Source organism: Ciconia boyciana, chromosome 3, assembly GCF_034638445.1.
Source record: "Ciconia boyciana chromosome 3, ASM3463844v1, whole genome shotgun sequence".
Taxonomy (NCBI): domain Eukaryota; kingdom Metazoa; phylum Chordata; class Aves; order Ciconiiformes; family Ciconiidae; genus Ciconia; species Ciconia boyciana.
The window spans coordinates 116,216,037-116,239,103 of record NC_132936.1 but is presented as its reverse complement, the minus strand read 5'-3'; the positions used below and the strand labels follow the sequence as shown (position 1 = coordinate 116,239,103).

The 23,067-nt window shown below is 39.2% G+C and overlaps 1 protein-coding gene across 1 annotated transcript in view; it reads right to left on the bottom strand.

Annotated features, from left to right (window-relative positions):
• The window catches only part of MRPS5 (mitochondrial ribosomal protein S5), a 92,593-nt gene that overhangs the window by 18,745 nt on the left and 50,781 nt on the right, over positions 1-23,067 (bottom strand). Inside the window, exons 5-6 of the mRNA XM_072857275.1 lie at positions 20,453-20,487; positions 297-387 (exon numbers count right to left, since the gene is read on the bottom strand). Of these exons, the coding sequence (XP_072713376.1) occupies positions 297-387; positions 20,453-20,487 (126 nt within the window). The remainder of the gene's footprint in view (positions 1-296; positions 388-20,452; positions 20,488-23,067) is intronic.

The window sequence follows — 23,067 nt, the reverse complement described above, 5'->3', positions numbered from 1 at the left end:
TATGCTCCAAATCCAATCACATACTACTACTTTTCCCAATTTCTTTTTTTATACAAAACAAAGTGTCCAAATGAATACACATATAATTTGATTATAAAGCTTACTTTTATAGATGAAACTCAAAATTCTTACAGGTATTTCAATATTGCCCAGTGGAAAAAAGGGTAAATTTTCTTTCCTTTTTTTTTTTTTTTTTTAAAAAGTATAAAAAGTCCCTTTAAATCACCATGCCTCCCAAAGTCCTTTTACAAACAATGATTAATTTGGCATCTTTTACATACAGTAAACACACATACCTGCAGCCCCTTTACCATTTCCAATAGCTACTAAGGCACGTATTGATTTTTTTCTGCCTTCCTTTGCCTTCATACAAAACACGTTTTTCACCTGAAGAAAAAAACCACAAAGCATCTTGTTATGGCACAGTCCAACTGTATTTTTTCTTTTTTAAGAGAGTCAGTTTACCAAGAAGGACTTAGAGGTCTGTGATGAAACCTTACAATATATACTGGTTTTGCCAATTGGTATCATCTGCAGTGGGACACTGGCTTCAAGGCATTAAATACGTAAAGGCTGCTAAAAACCCATACTCAGACACAGAAGAAGTTACCTCAGTACAATTTAATTAAAATACCCCCTCTGTTGTGTTTAGCTGCACAACAGATAATGCTCTAATGCCACTAGCTTCATATGTGATTTCAATCATGATGAAAAATATGGAAAAAAATGAAAGTGACATTAATATCTCACTGCCCCCCCTCACAGTTTAACACATTCTAGAAGCACTCTCAGGAATTGCTCAAGGCATGTTGTTGCTTTACACGAGTTAAAACATAGGATTGAAATCTAGTTGCAGACTGCAGAAGGCAGTCTCATTACTGAGATGACAGCTGCTAAAAAGAAGACTTCATTTAAGAGAGGGGAAGAAGAAAACAGTATTTTATTCCTGGAACTAGAAATGCTTACAGAAACTCTGCAAGAAATTCAAGCAGAGATGCAAGAAAGCTATTTAGTTTGGAGTGGGGCGACACAACAACAATTGGGGAGACAGGTGGCCTTATGGTTAGCATTCTGGAAATCTAAATTTGCTTCTGCCTCTCCTGCAGACTCCCCTATGTGACTATAGGTAAGTTCACTGCTTTATAGTCTCCCACCTTAAATGGTCTAATATATCATCTGAGATCCTTTGTCCATCTAGCTCCTGTTCTAGTTTCCTTGGTTTTGTTTATATATTAAAATATGTTTATTTAAATACAGACACATATTTTTACATATAGTTTATATACTGTATATACTATACAAACTATATAAAATATAAAAATACAATATAATATATGATATATATAAAAATATATATACATATAAAATAACATACTGGATATTGCTTGACTGTGTTAATATCTGTGTCTCAGAATTACCAGTCAAAAGATACAATTTACTTCATGGTTCATTTCTCCCCTTCCTCTCACATACATCAGGGTCTACTGTCTTGAAGCTTCAATATGATTTCCATAAATTATAATTACAGTTAAATTAAACATGCATTGTTAATACATGAATTAAGCAGTGCTCTGCCCTTTTCCCTATAAGTAATTCTTCAGTAAGCTAGTCTGGTTGTAGCAGATTACTATAGATTAGATTACTATAGATACTGTAGATTACTATAAAATACTTGGTCATGGCATAAACGTTCTTACTGAAATTCACAAAAAACCCCCAAACCACCAAACCAAAAAAATTCCACTGACATCACTAGGCACAGATTAGGAATGAGTGCTTCTGAAAAATTCCACCTTGCTTTCATTAAAATAAAGATGCTGTTAAATTCAAGGTGCACATACATTCTAGAGAGCACTTCGAAGAAGTATCAGCTTTCCTAATTGCTTATTCCACACTATTTTTCTTTCTGCAATCTTATTGCCTACAAGAACAAGCTAAAAAACCAAGCCCCATAAGATGAAAGTGCCTGTGGAAATAGGCTATTTACAGAAAATGCAAAATAATGATGAAAGAAAGAAAAGAGAGTGAAGTAGTGTGATCTCTCCAGGAGCATCAAGAGCATACTATTTTTGCTTTGCACATACTTCTGTCTTCCATTGCCAATCTGAATTAAGTACTTGTAAAAAAAAAAAGTTGGCATGCATATTGTCAAAAATAAAGGGTGCGATGTTTGTAGAATCTACTCAAAAATTATTCTTCTCCCTTTCCAAAAGGTGGCAATAAAGACACATGCAATGAGCTTCTCCAGAAGACTTCCTAAAACTGCACTTGTCAGCAGTTTCTGAGCAGCTTTGAAGGAAAATGTGTCCAGTCATGCATCACAATCAGTGCTATTGCATCTCTCCTGAAACGCTGTGAAGGCCTTTCAAGCTTAATGATGTGCACAGGCAGCCATGACTGCTGGAACAACAGGGTCCTTAGATTCTCCCCGCCACAGTCCCATGCCTCCTTACATCAAAGCAAAGCAGTGCTCTTCTGGAGTGCATTCAGCAATGCTTCCCTTCCATCTTGGAAATAAAGCATGCAGCTGAAAGCCTATCATTAAACTGCACTGGAATTAATTAATACACAATGAACAACGTGCCACTTTTAAAACAGCATGACCTCTGAAAAGTGACTGAAACTAAGACACAATTACCCCTATTTACTAGATTGCCACTCACGCCAGATTTAAAGCCATTTTTTAAAATTTGAAAACAGATGCATGCTCAACCTTAATCACAGTGTACCTCAAATTGACTGTATCCCTGCATCCATTATCCAGTGATGATAATGCAAATTCAGCTTGCTTTTGAGAGCTGAGGGAAGAACAGCGTCTCCCAAATACAAAATGAAACCACCTCAAACATTTATTAAGAGGAGAAATGGCAAGCAACAGTTTCAAAGGTGGAGTTGAAAGTATGGAAATAGGCAATAGAGACAGGCTGGTAAAGGTTATTGTGACTGCAAGTACTTCTCAGCTGTGGCACTGTTAGCAAAAGGTAAAAACCCAACACTTCCCTAGAGGTTTTGTTCTTGTAAAAGCAGAATGAATGACAGGCCAAACTGACTGCCCTTGGAAACCCCTCCTTTCTAGAAATCACATTCTAGTCATGATTTTTAGGAACCTGCCACCTATAGGCCACACTCTTGACACTGCTATTCTTTTACTGCTGTTATGCAGAGGAAAGTGTCTGCACAGGCTGATCCCCTCATGGCATAAGGTCCTCTGGTCCCAATACTTCTCTAAGGTACAAGGTGAGATGAGATAAAATGAGAGCAGTGTGCAATGCTGAAAGAAAAGCACTTCCATGCAAGTGAGCCTAGAGAGGTTCAGGGACATAGCTAAAAGGCTTGGGAAGCCAGTTACCCAAAAGAATTGAGCAATAAACTTGTAAACAAAAAATCAAGCCCATGTTAGCTAGATCATGTCCGTATCAGCCTTCTCTTCTCTGCAAAAAGCACTAACGGCAGAGCAGATTTGTACCACAGTGACAGAACATCTCCCCGTTGTAACTTAAACCCACCGTACCTAAAGATCAGAAATTGCACAAGCTAGCTGGAGGGCAGAAGCAGTATTGCTAACAAGTGACAAGGGTGTCATACGGTTTCCCTAAAAGTGTGCAAACAGTGGGCAGTAGCAAGGGCAGTGCTTGAGGAGAAGGCAAATTAGTCTGTCTTCTGCTATGATTACTAAGATGTAACCTCAAGAACAGCTAGCTAGTGAATTTATCAGTCCATACTGATGTTTAATGTAAGTGTTAGTGAGGGCTGAATTCAGTAGCTCAACAGAGGCAAGGCTGCCATAGCTCCATGCTCCCAGGTCCAGCAAGTAGCAAGGTGTTAAGGGATGGTAGGAGTGGACACCACCTCTCACAGCTCCAGGCCCAGGACTTTGTCCCGCCTGGCCACTAGAGACCACCCCAGCCAGGCTGAGGGACGTGGCTACAGGTTCAAAAAGTAGCAAAGCCGAGTATGTATCCCAGAGACAACACATGCAGGACACTGACATGTCCAGTTACAGTCTGTCACAGAAAAGGCACTGCCTTAAACAGCACCTATGTATAGGACCTGCATAAAACTTAAGTATAGACAGCCACATCCCCTTCCTTCTCTTCAGCTGGTAGAGACTGAAGTTCACTAGTGCAGGCCCATACACACTATTCTCTAGATTCACGAGCACATGCACATTTCCAGATCCCCCAACTACTAGCATGGCCCCTCTGTCCATGATACCACTGCCTAGCCCTCTTACCTGCTTCATGGATCTTCGACTTGCCAGCTGGTCCAACTTGGTCCTCACTAGCAAACACGCAGCACTCACACACTCGTCTCAAAGGCACTCCACATTCACAGGTCCCCCTGAATACAAGCAACTGGTCCTCTGCTTGCCTGAACCCATGTCTGGACCTCAGGCTTCCTACTTGCTGGCTAGTCCAGCTTGAAGTTTGCTAGTAAATTACACCTACCCCTCCAAAAAAACATCAGGTTTGGGGAAGATACAGACCCTCACCACCCTGCTGCCTCCAGAGCAGCTGGCACCAGGCAGACAGGCTTTGACCCATGGTCCTGCCCCAGGCACCAGCACTGAGCCCCTGACTTGCTTCACTCACCCTGGTCCCTTCCAGTAGCTGATTTTCAGGACACAACACCATTCCTGCACCAATGGCTGGTGGCAAAGACCCTCACCTGCTCCAGTAGCTTGCACTGAGACCCCACTCACTCTGGTTGCTGACAGAAGTCAGGGGTGCCCACACCCCCAGTTTGATTGCAGTTGCTGGCAGCAATTTCACTGCCACTAGTCCCCTCCTGTAGCTGGCACTCTGGGCTCAAATTTTGTAGGACCCTCCCCAGATCCAGCAAGCTATGGCCCCTCCAAATACTTATGGTAGGACCCTCACTTCTTCCAGTAGCTGACACCACAGGCCACAGGGCATCCACACTCCCGGTCTGACTCCAGTTGCTGGCTCAGTGTCCACTCAACACCAGTGCCCCCAGGAAGTCCTTGCACTTAGTCCTTGCAGACCTCTCTCTCTCCCCCCCCCCAAAGAGTGAGATAAGACAGAGAGATAATTATGAAAAGATTTAGTAAGAAGATAAGACTGTGGTGATCAGGTGCAGAGCTCAGTCAGACAAGCGTAGGGACTGGCCCCATCTTAAATGCAGACAGCCCCTTTACACTCCTCCTTTCTGTCTATTCCTCCTTTGTTCCTCCCTGACCCTTTTCACTGCACATTCTTTCACCAGTTTGCACAGTTCCAGTGACACCCCTCCAACATCCTTAACCCTCAGGTTTGCATCCTTATCAGTTGCAAAGTACTGGTTTGCCTGCAGCTTTTTGATAGCCCACCAATGAGTGTGACTGACAAGGTTTGTTTCTTTGTTTTGCCCCCATTATGTCTGTTTGTCAGGTTTATGTCTCCGTATATTTTGCTTACAGCTTCCCCCTTTCCTTGGTATCCCACTGGACCTCTAACAGATAATCTTAATGAAATAAATATTCTCACATTCCACATACCCTTAGCAACTAGTGTGGCTGACCAGGTTTGGTTCTCATTACTGCCTGCCTTATTGTTTGTCGGTTAGATTTGTGTCTCTGTATGTTCTCTTTTATGGCTTCTCCCTTATTATCCCCTTTTTACATGGAAAAGGTCCTTAACCATGCACCCTTAAAGAAGGAGATGTATGCTTAAAGATGTACCTCTCTCCATCCATGTACCCTTAAAGAAAACTGGGAATGCAATCCCAGCAGGCACAGATATAAACACACCTATACAACACATATATGCATATATACACAGCAAGCCCTGCAGATCAACACAAACAGAAATGAACAGCACTCACACAAACATCAACAGCACTAATAGCCTCATCTTGTTCCTCTCTCTGGCTGATTAGGATAAAGGTCCATTAGTGGGAAATATATGTACTCCAGTTGCTGGCACTTAGACCCCCCCACACATGCACATGCACACAGTAAAGAAGAGTCCCTAGCCCAAGAAAAGAGTTAGAAATTGAGTTTATTAAGAAGTCAGGACAGACTGTACTGATCAGACACAGGTGACGGCTAGACAAGCATAGTGACCAGCCCTGCTTACATGGGAGCCACCCTTTCTATCCCCTTATCCCTCTATTTTCGCACACTTGTTCCTCCCCGAATCACCTAGATCCCTCCCTTGCTCTCCCTTTGGTTCCTGCCCTAGACATCCCATAAGTCTGATGTAATACTGAAATACTCTTCCCCTGCATTCCACAATGTGTCCCCTACCCCTTTGCAGTACCCCCTCACCCCCGACTGTGGGGTGCTCTGGAGAGACTCATCTTGATACACGTAACCCCTGAACCATGGGGCTGAGGCTATCCCAGTACAGCCCCACGAGGAGCCAAACAGGGTGTCTTTTTCTCTGAGTCTGTAATTTTGGTTCCCCTGCCTGCCTCTGTGCTCCTCTGGTCTGTGCAGATGAGCCACCGATGCGTTATGGCTCTCCTGTGATGGTCCTGGGAGGAGTGCCAGCAGGGCATTACTTGGGTTCCTCTACCTGCTATTGCCTCTGCGTGCCTTTGTGTGTGGGCAGACAGGCCTTTTATCACATACCCTAACAGTCAGTACTCTCCCCATCTTGGGCATCAGTAGAATAAATAAAGTACTTCTCTCTTGAAGAATTTGATTCAGTAGCTACAGCCTCTGAGAAGCAGGAAGATTAGAACCAGCCATCTTGTTCACAGTGCATCCATCCTCCAAGGATACAGTAAGTGGAGAAACTGCAATGGAGAAAATAATCTGGACTCCTACCCCTGTCATGGTTTAACCCCAGTCAACAACTAAGCACCACACAGCTGCTCGCTCACCCTCCCCACCCCGTGGGATGGGGGAGAGAATCGGAAGGGCAAAGTAAGAAAACTCATAGGTTGAGATAAGAGCAGTTTAATAACTGAAATAAATAATAATAATAATAATAATAATGAAGAAGAAGAAAAGGAAAACCAACAAAAGAGAGAGAGAGGAACAAAACCCAGGAAAAAAAAGTGATGCAACCACTCACCACCCGCTGACCGATGCCCATCCCATCCCCAAGCAGCAATCGCTACCCCCCAGCCAACTCTCCCCAGTTTATACACTGAGCATGACATCATATGGTATGGAATAGCCCTTTGGCTAGTTTGGGTCAGCTGTCCTGGCTGTGCCCCCTCCCAGCTTCTTGTGCACCTGGCAGAGCATGGGAAGCTGGAAAGTCCTTGACTTAGTATAAACACTGCTTAGCATCAACTAAAACATCAGTGTGTTATCACATTATTCTCATGCTAAATCCAAAACACAGCACTATACCAGCTACTAGGAAGAAAATTAACTCTGCCCCAGCCAAAACCAGGACAACCCTTCACTCAACAAAACAGAAGAAAGTTTTTGACCAGATACTTGAAGTGTTTTTCATATAGGCTGACTCATCAGAGCTCAGGGATAAACCCCAAGTGCAGTTCTCATCCAAATTAGTAATGAGCCCAATCTGCAGAGAAACTATTGACTAAACCATGTTTAGTGCTGATAGTTTTCCCCTGTCACATGTGTGAAACTCTCTCTTTTATAACTCACTAGGAAAAATAACATAGCTCAAATACCCTATTGACACAGCGTGCGTCTAAATAGTACAGCTCACATCTAAGTACAGATCCTTTGGACTAACCCCACAATAATGCATGCTCAAAGCCACACTACATCTGAAATGGCTTTGTTTCCTTTTCAAAGGATGACCCATAATCATGCCAAATTATAATTCACTTAAAAGCTTCTGAATGTTCCAAATGCCAATTATTTCATCCATACAGGCTGACAGGTAAAAGAGTTAAAAAGATTTAATTATTTAATCAACAGAACCAGTTGAAGGTAGCATCCCTAAACTCTAAAGGCAGGCCAAAACTCTTGAGAACTCCAAGTATATCAGAAATAAATTCTAGTGCACAGCTCTGACCTCTCGTTCTTTCCTGTGATAGGTTGTTTCAGGTGCTATCTTAAAAACTGTCTGAAATTTTCATTCTCAGTCTAAAGACACTGTCAGTATCATCCAGGGAACAGAAAACTTCCCCATAGTTCTAAAAGCAAAAACTAGAGCTCCAATACCCCAAAAGTACTTTTGAGCCAACATCTCATTTGAAGTAAATTATTACTCATAATGGGGGCAAAGAAAAGTACTCTATTACTCAGAGAGAACCCTGCATACCATGTAATTTTTCAGTCAAGGCTGTCAAACAGTGGATCTCAGACACTGTAATTTCATGCAGCATTTCCTTTCCACAAGCCTTTATTGCATCCTTTTCAAAAACAATAGCTAGAAAACAATTTCCAATGACTTATAAAAAGAAACAAACATTTAGACTGTGCATTAAGGAATATTCTTTCTGTTACAAGTAGCAAGTATACCAAGATTAATTGTGTGGTCTTAAAACAAACACATACTCCTGGGTTTTTTGCTACTTTGTGGAAAGTTGAAACTATGGCCTTATATTCTATTAACAACCCCCTGCTGCACCTAGACAATTTATTTTTGTTTAGTGGATGCAGAACCAATGACTATAGAGTGGTACTCTATAGTGATATTCCCTACAGATAAGTCTCTACAGTTGCATGCACTTTTGTGACAATACATTTAGAAATACTTAAGACAAGGTCCTTCATAACATTTTGACCCAACAAAACTTTGTTTTTCTGAATTCACCCCTGCTTTCCACATGCCAACATAAAGCTACTATTCCTAAGGCAAGTCAATTCTCCGTGGCTTGGTAAAGAAAGCCTAGTGGTTCCTAGTATCACCATCCCTGAACAGTCCCAGAACAGAATGATAGTCCCCACACTACCAACCTTCTCTACTGCCCCATTGATATTTGCCAAGGGCTGGATTCAGATGATTAAATAAGTACAGGTGACATTCAACTGCAAGAACATAAACCTTGAAACTTCTGCTAATCTCTTCCAGCTAGGAATAATGACTGTTCACCCTACTCCTGCTCCGATTTTGGTTAACACACAGCTCATGCTAAGGCCTGATGTATGCTAGGAGCAGCTCCATTAGGTCAAAGTGAGGGCAACGTGTAGGCAAACACCATGGCCAGGAAGGGCCAAAGGTCATTATGCAGCCACTGCCACCGGCAGCTTGCTGTCCCCTGCAGCCATTGATCCGACAGTTTCTGCAGAATCCTCTAACTCACGGCAATGGTACAGACCAAACTTCCAAGCTGGATGGTATAAATATGTCAGCTTACCCAAAAAGATTTTGAAGTGGATCCAACAGCAGCTGGAAAGCTGAGGCTTTCATGCATCCTGGTGTGATACAGGGGTTGCCCGCACACTGACAGAGGAGGAAGGATGAGCACTCTTGCTGTTTGTTTGGCAACTATTTTGCTCACAGATGCGTGAGTTACCAGTTGCGAGTTACGATTTATGAATTAGAGAACTTTTGAGTTAGAAACCTCATGAATTAAGTGATGAACTAGGGAATTCACATTAGACTAGTCAGTCCAAAGGGGACTGAGTGCCTGTTTGATGTGTTTGTTTTCCTTCCTAGTAAGCTCAAAAATAAAGCTTAATTTACAGAGTATGTTGTTGTACAGAGTACAGAGCCCTGTAAATTTGAGCGATCCAAACGGACCGTGACAAGCACACCTTGCTTCTCCAAAGTGCCATACAACAGTTGAGGTAAATGCTGCATCCTAACAGGTCTAAGACAATCAAAACAAGCATGCTTGAATCCAGCTGAATGTCTGAAGAAAACAATGGAAGAACAAGTAAATGATCAGACTCACTTGACCACCAGCTTTAAGAAATTACAGGTTTTGCATGAATTCTTGGCACATCAGGACTCGGATATGAACTGCCGATACTATGATACAACTCTGTGAAGCATACCCAATCTCAAGTCAATTCAACTAAGAATAAAGTCTGTAAAGAATACTACTGGAGGTAACATGCAAAAAAAGAGAGAGAACATTTACGTGAGAGCCTAGAATCTAGCTTCATTTACTGCACACAATCTTGATTATAAGACAAAAGTATTTCTTCTCAAAGGCTTTCTGTAGACTTCATCACTAACTTAATTCCTGGGAAAATATAATCTGTATGCTTTTCAGAATATCCACTCAATTATCCACTTAATGCAATTTACTTTGATTGATTCTATGTAAGGAAGAACCAGTTAGTCATTTTTACTATGCAAGTGTTAAAAAAGATCTCTTTTGTTCTCTCTTCTTCCCTCCCTTCCCACGCTCTTAGTAAAAACAAACAAACAAAAATGACACAAACACCCAAAAGAAAAAGGTCCACATACATACAGTTTTACCTACAACATAAGAAAGAATAGGAGATAACCCTGAACTAAAATAGCAACATAAAATGATTTTGTATTTCAAGGACTAAAAAAAGGTAATACCAACATCCCAGTACCCAGCTCATGATATATGAAGCTCTGTATATAAACCAAAGCACCAGTGTACTTATATCTGCAGAGAGCAGCTTTTGCTTTAAGGATAGTATCAGTGTCTTTATGTTGCTGCCTTTTGCACCATTTCCCTGTACAAATTGAGTGTATTGCTTGACCTGAACTTCTTCAGCAAGTCTATACCTTTCTGTAATTTAACACTCAAACACAAATAAAGGGGGTTTTTTTGTTTAAAAATGACAGTACTATATCCTAACCATCTGGCTGAAAAAGGGAACTATTCTGATACTGGAAAGATTGCACCGACCCAGTTACAATGGGGCCATGCTTGCACAAAATTGTTCAAGTAAAGTTATCTTTATTAGAAACAGGTAACGAAAACAAAAAAGCATGAACATAATAGTAAGTGACCAAAAGGCAGAGTGTTCACAACTGGCAGAGGGCAACTTCAGTGTTGGACAAAAAACCAGAGATCTGACTTTTGCAAAGGGCATTATTTGTAACTTTATCTTCTCCCTTAGAAAGCTCCCCTTCGTGAAAGATTGAAAGGGCCACTAACCTCATGTTATGTGCTTTCAGGCCTTACTGATTATTAGGTCTCACTTTCTAATTTTGATTGCACTACAAGGCAAATACTATCATAAGACAGGATATCATGTAGGCTACTTTTTTTACTATGTTACCATGTTGATTTTGGAGAAAAATAGAAGAAAAATTCATCTGAGGATGGATGCTACACGAAATAAAGCCTTCCAATTAAAATAAGAATGGTATATGTCAACTACAGCTGTAAATTTCAATTACCATTGTTATTACATTATGTTAAACAACAGTAAATACTACCACCAGTTCTATTCACAGAAATTCTTCTTATGTGTAACATATGAGCAAAACAGGAAATGTGCCTTCAGGTTGGCAGGGAACGAAAGAAACAGGTAGCCCAAGTCACCTACTCTTAAGCAACGCAATAGTCTATAGGAAAGCCAGAAACAAAAACAATAGGCAGTCCCTGCTGCTGTCCCTTAACACTCACTCAAGCTAGCTTTTTCTCTATGACAACTTTAGCTCTAGTTTACATGAAAATCTGACCTTGTCTGTACTCTATTCTACAAGCAGGAAAAAAATCAAGTTAGCTTTTCTGTTTCTACATTATAAGAAAACACTTTAATAAGCAATTTATCTCTTTTAGCAAGGGAGCACAGCCTTTTTAGTAGCATAATCACAACAGAGAGGGGCTTTTGTATCTTTGTTCATAAGACAGTCCTTTAAAAATGGCTTTCAATTTCTTGCTGCAAAGTATAATTTCCCAGCAAACATTACTTTAATATCCTGTACTGTTGTGAAGATAAAGATAATGGAAAAGACATACAGAAATAGCATCATGTGTGCCATCTATTTAAAATAAGAATGCTAAAAAAGATCTGTTTATTTCAAAACTTGTACCTGTTATCAGAAAATTATAGGACTCAATTATCTTGGGTTCACTGCTGGCTTTGAATATAGAAGTTTTTGCTGCTGCCGCTGTTTTTCTGCAAAAAACACTCCTCTCTCTCAGTTCACATTGGTGGCAATCTCATATAAGAGTAGAACCCCTGCCTGCTTCTAAAAGCTTTTTTATTATTCAGATATAATAAAGCATTGAAAGATTTCTATAGCACATGGAAGCATTGCACAGCAACTTATTTTGTTGTTTAATTTAGTGAATTTGACTGTAAATAATTCTGCCAGCACAGAATGGCCACCTTTAGTAAATACCTACTGTAGTATCCAAACTGACAGTCACTTCTGACATGTTGAAGTAGCAAAACAACAGCCACTTTTCTCCAATGTGCCCTTTCAATTAACTGAAAGCACTGCCAAGTGCAGGGCTCATTAAGAAAAATCACTTCTTTTATGAGCAGTACCCACGCAATTCAACTATTATAAGTTGACTTCCAACACAGACACGGCTAAAGGCTACCTGGTCTAAATGGCCTTTGCTACATCAGAGTCAAAGCCCAGCGTGCCCAGTCCACTCCAAAAACTCATTTCTTAAAGGAGCTTTAACAAATTGTGTGGGGTTTCCAAAACCCACCACAACAATCTACTGTGTGTACAGCTACTCCTGATCTAAGAGAAGCCAAAAAAAATAGAGAAGGGTGTTCTTATTCTTCAGAATCTCTAATGAAACTGCACACGTGTGGTTTTAAACCTGAGAATAATAGATCAATTTTGCATGTTAAAATAAGAATGCATAAGAAGTGTATGGTGCAATTCAGGACATCTCATTAATGCTCATGCAAACATTCACTTTTGTTGCATTTATCATTCTCAGCATAATCCCTAAAATACTATTAAATGGGAATTTGGTATGTAAATAGATCAGATGATCCACTTAAATATGATCACATGATCACCAGCTTTTTTTCCATTAATACCATCCTTTAAAAGCTGTTTTGAGGAAGTCTAGACGCATGCACACCAGCATGTGCAATAAGGTATAGAAGCATGCAACCCATTTATTATTGCAACAAACCACCTGTGAAATGTCACAGTGCAAGTTAGCTACTCATTTTATTTTCTATCATCTCTAGGCACCAATGACAAATCTGACAAGAATATATTAGAGATACTTGAGAAAACAGAAAAAATCTTGATACCAAACTCGTTTGCATAGGTTTATATTCATGTCTGTTTAGATATACATGAGCATTAAATATGAACTGCCAGTGAAGGTCAGATCCTTTGATAAATGTTATCTTAGGATTGAGACTGAATACACTCATTAATGGAAAAGATACCCCTCATTAACTTTGATTTCATTTGTTCTTGTGCATACCAGTACTACTTCACACATTCTGTTGAAGACTCTGAAAAGTCAAAGTTGATCTTAAATAGCAATTTAGTTTTAAAATAAATAGTGAACATATCCAAAGAATAAAATAGCTTTGTCAAGATAACAGAAGGGACCCTACAAATACTCATCTTACTCTAAGGCCTAAGTGCTGGAATATTAAAAACTTAAAAATGAAAAAAAATGATGATAACTTAATTCAGGAAAAAAATGACTCAGGCAGCAAGGCAAAGAAAGGTCTATAAAAAAAGTTTAAAGACGATTGACAAAAAAAACTGAAAAAGAAACTATTTTTCATCTGCAAGGATGTTATCATCACTTGGAGCAGCAGATCCTGGAAAGTGATTTTGCTCAACATCTTCATCATCACCATAAAAGAGCACTACCGAGTAGCACAGACATCTAAGACAATGTCCGCATAATGCTGTTTCAGGGCAAACAGAACATGAGGAAGAAACATGAGCTCAGTGATGGAGGGATTCACTACATTTAGGGGGAGAGGGGACTCTAGAAACGAGGAGAAGGAAGGAAATATATTTTTAACTCAGGCAAGACATTTGCTAGAGCCCTTTGGAAGTTCCAACAGGACAGCATTGTTCTCAAATGCATCTGAAACAGAAAGAGAACAGTTCAAATGCTGCAGATATATACACACATATATATATATATATATATATGGACTAGATTACAGACTACTCCCAGCTGCTGCCAGGGAGGAAAGCATTCCTCTTCTCTCCCATCACATATACTGAGAATAGTACAGACCTACTTTCACCTCATGATAGTGTCAGATGAATACTCTTTGGCAGCTGAGTGCATATCTTTGAAGGTAAATCTGCCCTAACCTTAATAATTATGGTACTTACAAAGTAAAATAAAGTGGAGTGCACAAAGATGTCTACAGATTAAATGAAATGCACCTGAAAAGTCTTAAAGAATCACAGGTAAATGGGTTAGAAAGTTACTGATTTTGTCTCCCCACCCTCTCTTGACAGATTTATCTAACTTGTTTTTAAAAACCTCCAGTGACAGACATCCCATATACTCCCAGACAATCCATTCTAGTATTCAACTTTCCATTTGCAACTCATTCTTTACATCTAAATTTCCCTTGCTCATTATTTAAATCCATTGCTTCTTATCCTTATCACAGCAGACATGTAAAACAGCTTATTCCTTCCCCTTTCGGAGGATTTTTTAAAATGTATAAACCAACTCATGACTTTTAATTTTCCAACCTGACATTACAATGCAACATCATTGTTTTCCATGTCTCAGCAGATATTCAAAACCACTGCAACAAGCAAGGATTTTGATACATAGGATTAATCTAGAAATCACTCAAGCTGCTGGATGGATTCCCAACTGATGGCTGTCACAGCAAAATGCAGGAAGATAATCAAGGACAAAGAAACCCATTTGCTCATTTATCAGGACAGAAGAGAACCCTCAGAGGCTCTTCTGGAGTACAGCTGCCAGTCAACTCAACTTCTGACTTGCTTGATTATTCTTTTAACTTTCAGACAAGGAGCTGTTACGAATCAGGCTATTCTGTTTAAGGAAATGTTTCTCATAATCCGTCTCTCCCAATTAAATAGACTTAAAGTAACTCACTTTCCAATAGTTTATGCTCGTACACAGTTTAAAAGAAATGAATGCTGCTCTCAGTTATATTAACTTTGTTCTTGCACCCTGTACACATTATTTACTAGTTACTCAAGGCCATTTAAAAGGTATATTATTTTAATTCTGGCAAAATCTTACCTACTCTGGCCCCATATATTTCAATTAAGACAATGGATAGACTCCTATTACCACATCAAATACAACACTAAAATTCTCAAATGTTGGTGAGAATAATTTCTGAATAAAACATTTCTTCATGGAAAGTACCTCACCAAGGAATGGCAAAACAATTTCAAACAAAAGGCAGTTGACCATCATTCCAAAGACAGGTGCCACAAGCAATGCCAGGGAGTTGAGAGCTAAAAACAAAAGGACAGAAAACTGTTTCTTGTCTTCACATGAGAGATGTGGTTCACAGTTGATATTCAGTACTTCTGGTTCCACCCTTTATCCTAAGCCTCTAAATAAGGCACCATGTAAGAGTATTATTATTAAAGCACACTACTTATTTCCCTAACTTGAAGTATCTGCTTTTTTCTCAGAAGAGACACTGATGGAAACTAGATACTGATGTAGCTTTAAGGTCTCTTGCACATCTCGCATCCTACTCCTAAACCTATGCAGTCTTGTGTTGCAGTGAACCCTGCAAAACTGGCAGATAAAGGGACTCTCTGCTCTATACACTTGGTCCTGTTCTGGACTGGGACATGTCCATCTCCTTCCCTCTTTGACTACAATCTCATTTAAAGGGCAACTTTTTCCTTTCTCTCCAAACCAAGTAAACACTTGATTTCACAGTTCTTTAGGCAGCAGTTCTGATTTTATTGTCAAAGGACTGGTTCACTTTTTTGTGTCTCAAAAAGGGAGATGTCTGGCCATGTTCCAAGAAAAATGCAATCAGACATAAGGTCTGGCAAGAAAATCAATGTTTGGCATTTATAGCTTGCTTCAAGATATGCAGTGCAGAAGAAAGCTGCAGCCTCAAAGAGATTAAAATCTGAATATGATATTTTACTATGACCACAATGCAAAATCTTGAGACAGAATAACACTCTTCAAGTGCATCCTACTAATTAAGAACATGATATTCCTTGCCAGTTTTGTCAGACAAAGGATTTAAAAAAGGATTTGCATGAATGAAAAACAGCTGTTCCAACAATATATGACAGTGCATGGTAGTGGACAGAGGGAGTGTGATCCTTTCCAAAAAGGCCGTCACTAGTGAACTTTGGTAGTGGAACACAAGATGATATGGTATGAGTGAACTAAATAGAAACTCAAACACAGATACTTTGGAACAAATACCTTGTCTGGACACAGGTACAATATGATATTGGCTAAAAATACAGGCAATGTTTCACAGACCTGTTTGGTAAGTGAAGCTGTAGTAATGACAAGAGTAAAGTGATGAACAGTCATCTCTACCCATTTAAAATTGTGTAACAACTCAATGGACAGTCACTTCATTTTATAGTGATAAAAGGGTGTCAACATTCATATTAAGCAAAGAGACCTGATATGCATCTATCACAGAATGTGTATTGACTCAGGTTAATACCTTGGCTCTCAGATCATGGTTAGAAATGAGAGAAGTCTCTTTTTCAAAGCAGTAGCTAGACTAGTATAGTTTTTCAATAATAAAGCAGTTAAATATTAATTGCAAATCAAAGTTCTGATGATAATGCTGAAAGGAACATAAATCTGATAAGCAATTTCATCTGTAGGTAAGAAAATAACACAAGACCGTTCTAAAATGACAAATTTACACAACTGGTCATAGCCAGCACAGGTTCACGAGGGGAAAGTCCTATCTAACCAACTTAATTTCCTTTTATGACAAGGTCACTCATCTAGTTGACCAAGGGAAGCCAGTAGATGTGGGTTTTGGGATTTTAGCAAAGCTTTTGATATTGTCTCTCACAGTATCCTTCTGGACAAAATGTCCAGCATACAGCTAGACAAGTCCATAATACATTGGGTTAACAACTGGCTGACGGGGAGGGCTCAAAGAGTTATAGTAAATGGGGTTACATCAGGCTGGCGGCCAGTCACCAGTGGGGTTCCCCAGGGCTCAATTTTAGGGCCAGTGCTCTTCAATGTTTTTATAAATGATCTGGATGCAGGAATTGAATGTACATTAAGTTTGCCGATCATACTAAACTAGGAGGAGCTGTGGACTCCCTCAAGGGTAGAGAGGCCTTACAGAGAGATCTGGATAGACTAGAGAGCTGGGCAATCACCAACCATACGACATTTAACAAAAGCAAGTGACAGATTCTCCACCTGGGATGGGGTAATCCTGGTTATATATAAAAACTGGGGGACGAGAGGCTGGAGAGCAGCCCCATGGAAAGAGATCTGGGGGTTTGGGTTGATGGCAAGTTGAATATAAGTCAGCAGTGTGCCCTGGCAGCCAAAAGGGCCAACTGTGCCCTGGGGTGCATCAAGCACAGCATAGCTAGCCAGTCAAGGGACGTGATTGTCCCACTCTACACTGCACTGGTGCGGCCCCACCTCGAGTACTGTGTACAGTTTTGGGCACCTCAATATAAGAAGGACATCAAACTGTGTGTCCAGAGAAGGGCGACCAAGATGGTGAAAGGCCTTGAGGGCAAGACTTACGAGGAGCAGCTGAGGTCCTTGGTTTGTTCAGCTTGGAGATGAGAAGGCTGAGGGGTGACCTCATCACAGCCTACAACCTCCTCAAGGGGGGCAGCAGATGGGGAGGTGCTGATCTCCTCTGTCTAGTGACCAGTGATAGGACACGTGGAAATGGTATGAAGCTGCATCAGGGGAAGTTCAGGTTGGACATTAGGAAAAGGTTCTTCACTGAGAGGGTGGCTGGTCACTGGAACAGGCTCCCCAGAGAAGTGGTCAAGGCACCAAGCCTGTCAGAGTTCAAGGAGTGTCTGGATGATGCTCTTAGTCATATGGTTTAGTTTTAGGTAGTCCTGCAAGGAGCAGGGAGTTGGACTTGATGATCGTTATGGGTCTCTTCCAACTGAAGATATTCTATGATTCAATGATTCTCATTACTTTACACACAAAGCTACTGGGTTGATTGATGCACCATAGTATTTGTATATTCTATGATCCAATGATTCTCATTATTTTACAGACAAAGATACTGGGTTGATTTACACACCATAGTATTTGATAAATTACATTTAAAAAGGTTTAATTTAATTTATCAAAGCATAATGCAAATTTTGACAAAAAGTCCTTAGGAATTCATTTAGTCTGTGAGAGTTCAGTGGCAGTTACTGGAGGCTCAGACTCTTCCACTCTGGGTGCCCAATTACGCAAAGGAAGTCACCTTACAGCAGCTGTTTCCAGAATGGCAGCACTCTCTCACAACCACCTCTGCAGAATGCTCCACAAGGATGGCTTCCTCCACCCTGCAGCTGACCTGAGGAGTCACAGGGACAGTCTCCTGCTTTGTGGAGCTCCACAGACTGGTGAGGTAGGCTTCAGGGCACGAGGATCAGAACATGGCTCTAAGATCTCACCCCACCAAAAAGTGCTACAGATAACACTGAATTTCTCCCAGCCCCTTCTCCTTCACCAGTAAGACCAATACTTACGGACAAGAAAGACTTGGACAAATCTTGGGCTTTCTGATACCCCCAGCTGGAAGTGGTCGATTTGCCGCACTGTAGAGGATTTTGCTTTCTAGTGCATCAATCATTTTAGTAAATATCAAGTCCTTTTAACACATTAGGTATTTAAATAAATAAATAAATAAATTTGATATTTCAGTTGTCTAAAAACCAAACTTCTGCACACATATAGAGTTGGAAATGACTTGGCACTGCTACCACAAGTTTCACTAAAATTACAACACAAGTAGAAGAGAAGGGAACATGCAAAGATATAGAGCAAATAATTGTTCTCACTTCCAGAGTTGCTCCCTTTCTGGATGATGTGTATCACCTGATTCTGGACTGGGAGCAAATGTATCACAATAAATCAATTTATTTCTGAAGTCATGATTCCCCCAGCAATGCTTATACTAGTTCTATGGTTTCCATAGCAACTAATGTATTTGAAATGAAAGAAAAACTAATAAGATAAATGGGAAGCATAAAATATCTTGCAACAGTGTGGCTGTCTGTAGCACTAATTGATAATGGTCTGCTTTGGAATGAGTTGCAAGTTGTCATTTCAGTAATGGCTTTTCCATAGAGAAGTAACATTGGTCCACATATCTGCATTACTAACACTTTACATTTCACCAGTACAAAATTATTACCAATGCATTACCTTGTTTTCAAAGCAAAATTGACCTTTATCATATTTGAAATAAGTATCTTCTCTGACCACATTCTGAGTGGTGTTTCTGTTGAAATCATTAAGAATTTGGGTCACTAAAGAACTTTTTTGGGGTAGCTTTAAGGACCTTACCCTTTAGCTTGAAGTTTTGCTGTCAGTCAGCAAACATCTTGAGTGACATGGATTTAGTAGTCAGCTAGTATAACTTCACACCAACCAAGGGATTGTACACAGCCAATTACACATTAGAAAGCTACTGTATGTTTAAAAAAGGTGACAACATCATGAAATGTAAGAGATTAAATATTTTTAAATCTCTGTAGCTTCTTAACTTACCACAACAAAATTATTCTAAGGTGATTCACTGATTTTATTTAATACCTAGGACATGCAGAATGCATTTCAGCACATATACTGTTCTTTAAAATATTCCACACTTCCCTTAAGAAGCCCTAGTCAGCCAGGCACAGAGTTCAAGAGTACAGAGAATAATTCTATGAAGTCCAACCAGAAGTAAATTCACGAGATAAGCATGTGGGAGTCAACCTCATTATGTGCAAACAGAGACAGCAGGATTTACAGCATATATTAGATCTTATTTACTAAAAACCAGAAACAAGGAAAATACCAGAACACAGACATCTTTTGTCAGTTACTAGTCTTGATTGACAGATATTTTTAAAGTGAGATGATGCAACACAATCTGTTTAGAAATGAGGGTGGAAACAAGACTTGCATTAGTCCAGTCATAACCGTCATCCTTACTCTGCCAATAAGCACAAAGTTAAATGATATAAAAATATGAATGGGAAATTTTGTCAGAATATTTTTCCCAGAAGATACAAATATCATAGGTTAAGACATCTACGACGAGTATTTTATTACTTGAGACACACACAAAATGGGATCTTCATCCCACTCACTCTCTGCCCTGTGCTGCCGCTCCCCCCCTTTAATTAATTATTTATTTTACAAGCAGAATTATACAACTTCCTACTTGTAGTTTTGTCTGAGAAATAACCGTAACACTTTACTAGGTTCCTTTTTATGGTTGTATGTATTAAAACTTTACCTGCAGGCGTTTGCCATTTCAGAGTTGCTCAAAACCACCTTTGAATTAGGTATTATTTGCTCAACAGAGAAGATAAGGCCTCAGTGAAAAGAATGACAGATTATGTCATGCAGTTGAAACAGAATACCAGATTAATTCCTATTGCTATAAGATTGAGTTAGCAAAGACTGGCTAAATAATTGCAAGCTCAATATAAAATACTAATAATTATTTAAAGTCCTTGAAAAGATTTGTAATGCTTACCTCAATGACCCTTGTTTCAAAATCTTCATAAGTTTCTGTTGGGAGAAAAATAGAGTATTACATTTCCTTGTATTACTTACCTATCAGCACAGCTCCCTGTAGGTGGTATAATTTAAAAAGGACACAATTTTTATGTAACTATCATTTATGAATTAATCTCAGCAGGAAGTAGAAAAGGTAAGAATAATTTGAATAAAAGTATCTAAAATGAACTTTATTAGTTGCTTCCTTTTAAAAAGACCTCAAATATGTTTTTTTACTTGACTTCATTCATTCAACCTCTTTTAGAATAAGGTCAGTGAAAAAAATGCATATAGCTCTTATTTATGAAGCATAGGGTGTTTTTTTTTCATTTCTTCAGTAAAATCAACATATGTGAAGAAAACTAGGTTAAAAAAAATCCAGTTAAAACGGTAACTTCCCAGAAAGTGTAATACTACTCTTGTTATAATTACAACACAGATCCTGTTATAATTAAGAGATGACAACTGTGAAATAGATTCATTGTGCTCTATTAGGGACCCGAACCTCCAATTGCAATCAATATCTCATCTTTTTAAGTACCATACATACAAGGAAGTAAGATGGAAACAGTCTCCAAAGACTGTCCAACCTAAATAACCAGAGTAGCACAAAGGAAGAAAAATAATCATTTTTTTAAATGGTAAAGCAAGACATACAAATTTAACTGCTTTGTTTGAACATCACACAGAAAGCAAAGCTGACAGAAAAACTGAGACATCCTCATAGCCTGTTGAATATTTTGATCACAAGCTAAGCTATATATCCTCTCCAAATTAAATGTGAAACTTTCTTTTGGAAATCACTGCAACTCACCACTTACACTGAAGCATTTTTGTTAAATTATATCTGATACTCTTCTTCCTAATACTTTCCAACTGCAGAAATGCTATGAAAAATAACTATCCACAGTGTGTTATGAAAACAATGTTTTGGGTTTTCACTGGCTGGCAGTGTAAACTGCCTTCTTCCTTAAACACTGCTCTAAAACTGTAAATGAACCCCAAATTTCATATACACTGAGTAAAGGCTATAAATGGTTAAAAAATAAAAAGGTAAATCACCAAATGGGTCACTTCCATCATGGCTAAACTATTACTCAATATTGTTCAGAATATTCTGAAACTTGTATTAGGCAATCAACAGGGATTCAAAAAAATTGGAAGTATTTCTTGATACATATTTCTGTGAAATTCCAGAAAGGGGAGGGGAAGGATAAAACAAAACAATACATAGCCACTTCAAATAATCAAGAATCACATAGCCAGACTTTTTTTTCTCTTTCAATGTCAAATTCTGCCTGAAAAAATGTCTTTGCAATCAAAGACAATTACAGCACCATTTATTTTGTCTAGTAAAGTTAAGGTGTCTAGTAACAGTTAAGGTTGCATTGTAAAATAAAGATCACTTCTACGTCACATCTGTGTTCAAGTATTTTCATCACAGTGGTAATGAAACACTGAACACAGAGCTCTGCTGAGGTGAACATTACATATTCAGCTCTAAGTGCCGAACATATTCTTTTCACTGCACAGAAAGTTAATAAGTTTCTGCTCTGTCATTAGAAGGGACTTCAAAGAAGTAAGATGTTTTTGAAATGTCTTACAACCTTGTGGGGGAGGAAAGAGCAAGAATACTGGAAAGCTCTGGGCATGACATGGGCATCTACACGTACTGCCTCCAAAGACAGTAAGTCAAATGAGAGAGCACAGAACCATGCAAACAGCAGCCCAGTCAGATCTTATATCCCTGACACACGCTGTAAGAAAAGTCATCAAGCAAATCCCTTAGGCTTGGCTTTCAGCTGTTCCACCAGAATTTCTCAAAATCCATTTTATAGAAGCAGGCAAAAATGCTGCAAATCACAACATGAATCATACTGCCAAAAATAACCCATTTTCTCTGAGTTTCTGTTTCAAAACCTGGGAACCACACAAACACCTGAATATAAATTGCAAATATATTTGTTTCCTTTTATCTAATTGAGAGCATACTGATAATTGATCTATATTTTGATACAGATACATTTTCCACAAGTAGTATCTTATTATCAGTTTGGTTGTGGAAAAAACCCTACTGACTTTGAAAACAATTGACAATGGAGTAAAATGCAACATCTTGGTATAAGAAGCAGAATAGATAAGAGATCCTTCCAACCTCCTGCCTTTCCAATTTATCTCATGAACAAGAGCATTTCAGTATAACATAGAAGACCAGTGTTAATTAAAGCATGTAATACTTATTTTATTTGGTGTAGTCACAGTGAGATTCTGGAGAAAGGCCTGGGAGCTGAAAACAGTATAATGGTGAAGAACTGGGGACTCATTCCTTCACCAAACATTGCTTTATCATTTACACATAACCTCCAAGATGATTATAAACATGATCATCTTGGCACAATTTAGAGATCTGTTAGTCTACAAGAAGTAGACTTCTAGCTCACAGTAGAGCACATGAATGCCAACAGGCACTCTGTTCCCTCTCTGAAGACTCTTCAGTTGCATAGAAACACTGTAAACTTGGAAGAAAAATAATTTTATTTCCAACTGAAAAATACTGTTCTTTCTCTACTCCTAGCTAGCACAATAAGTAAA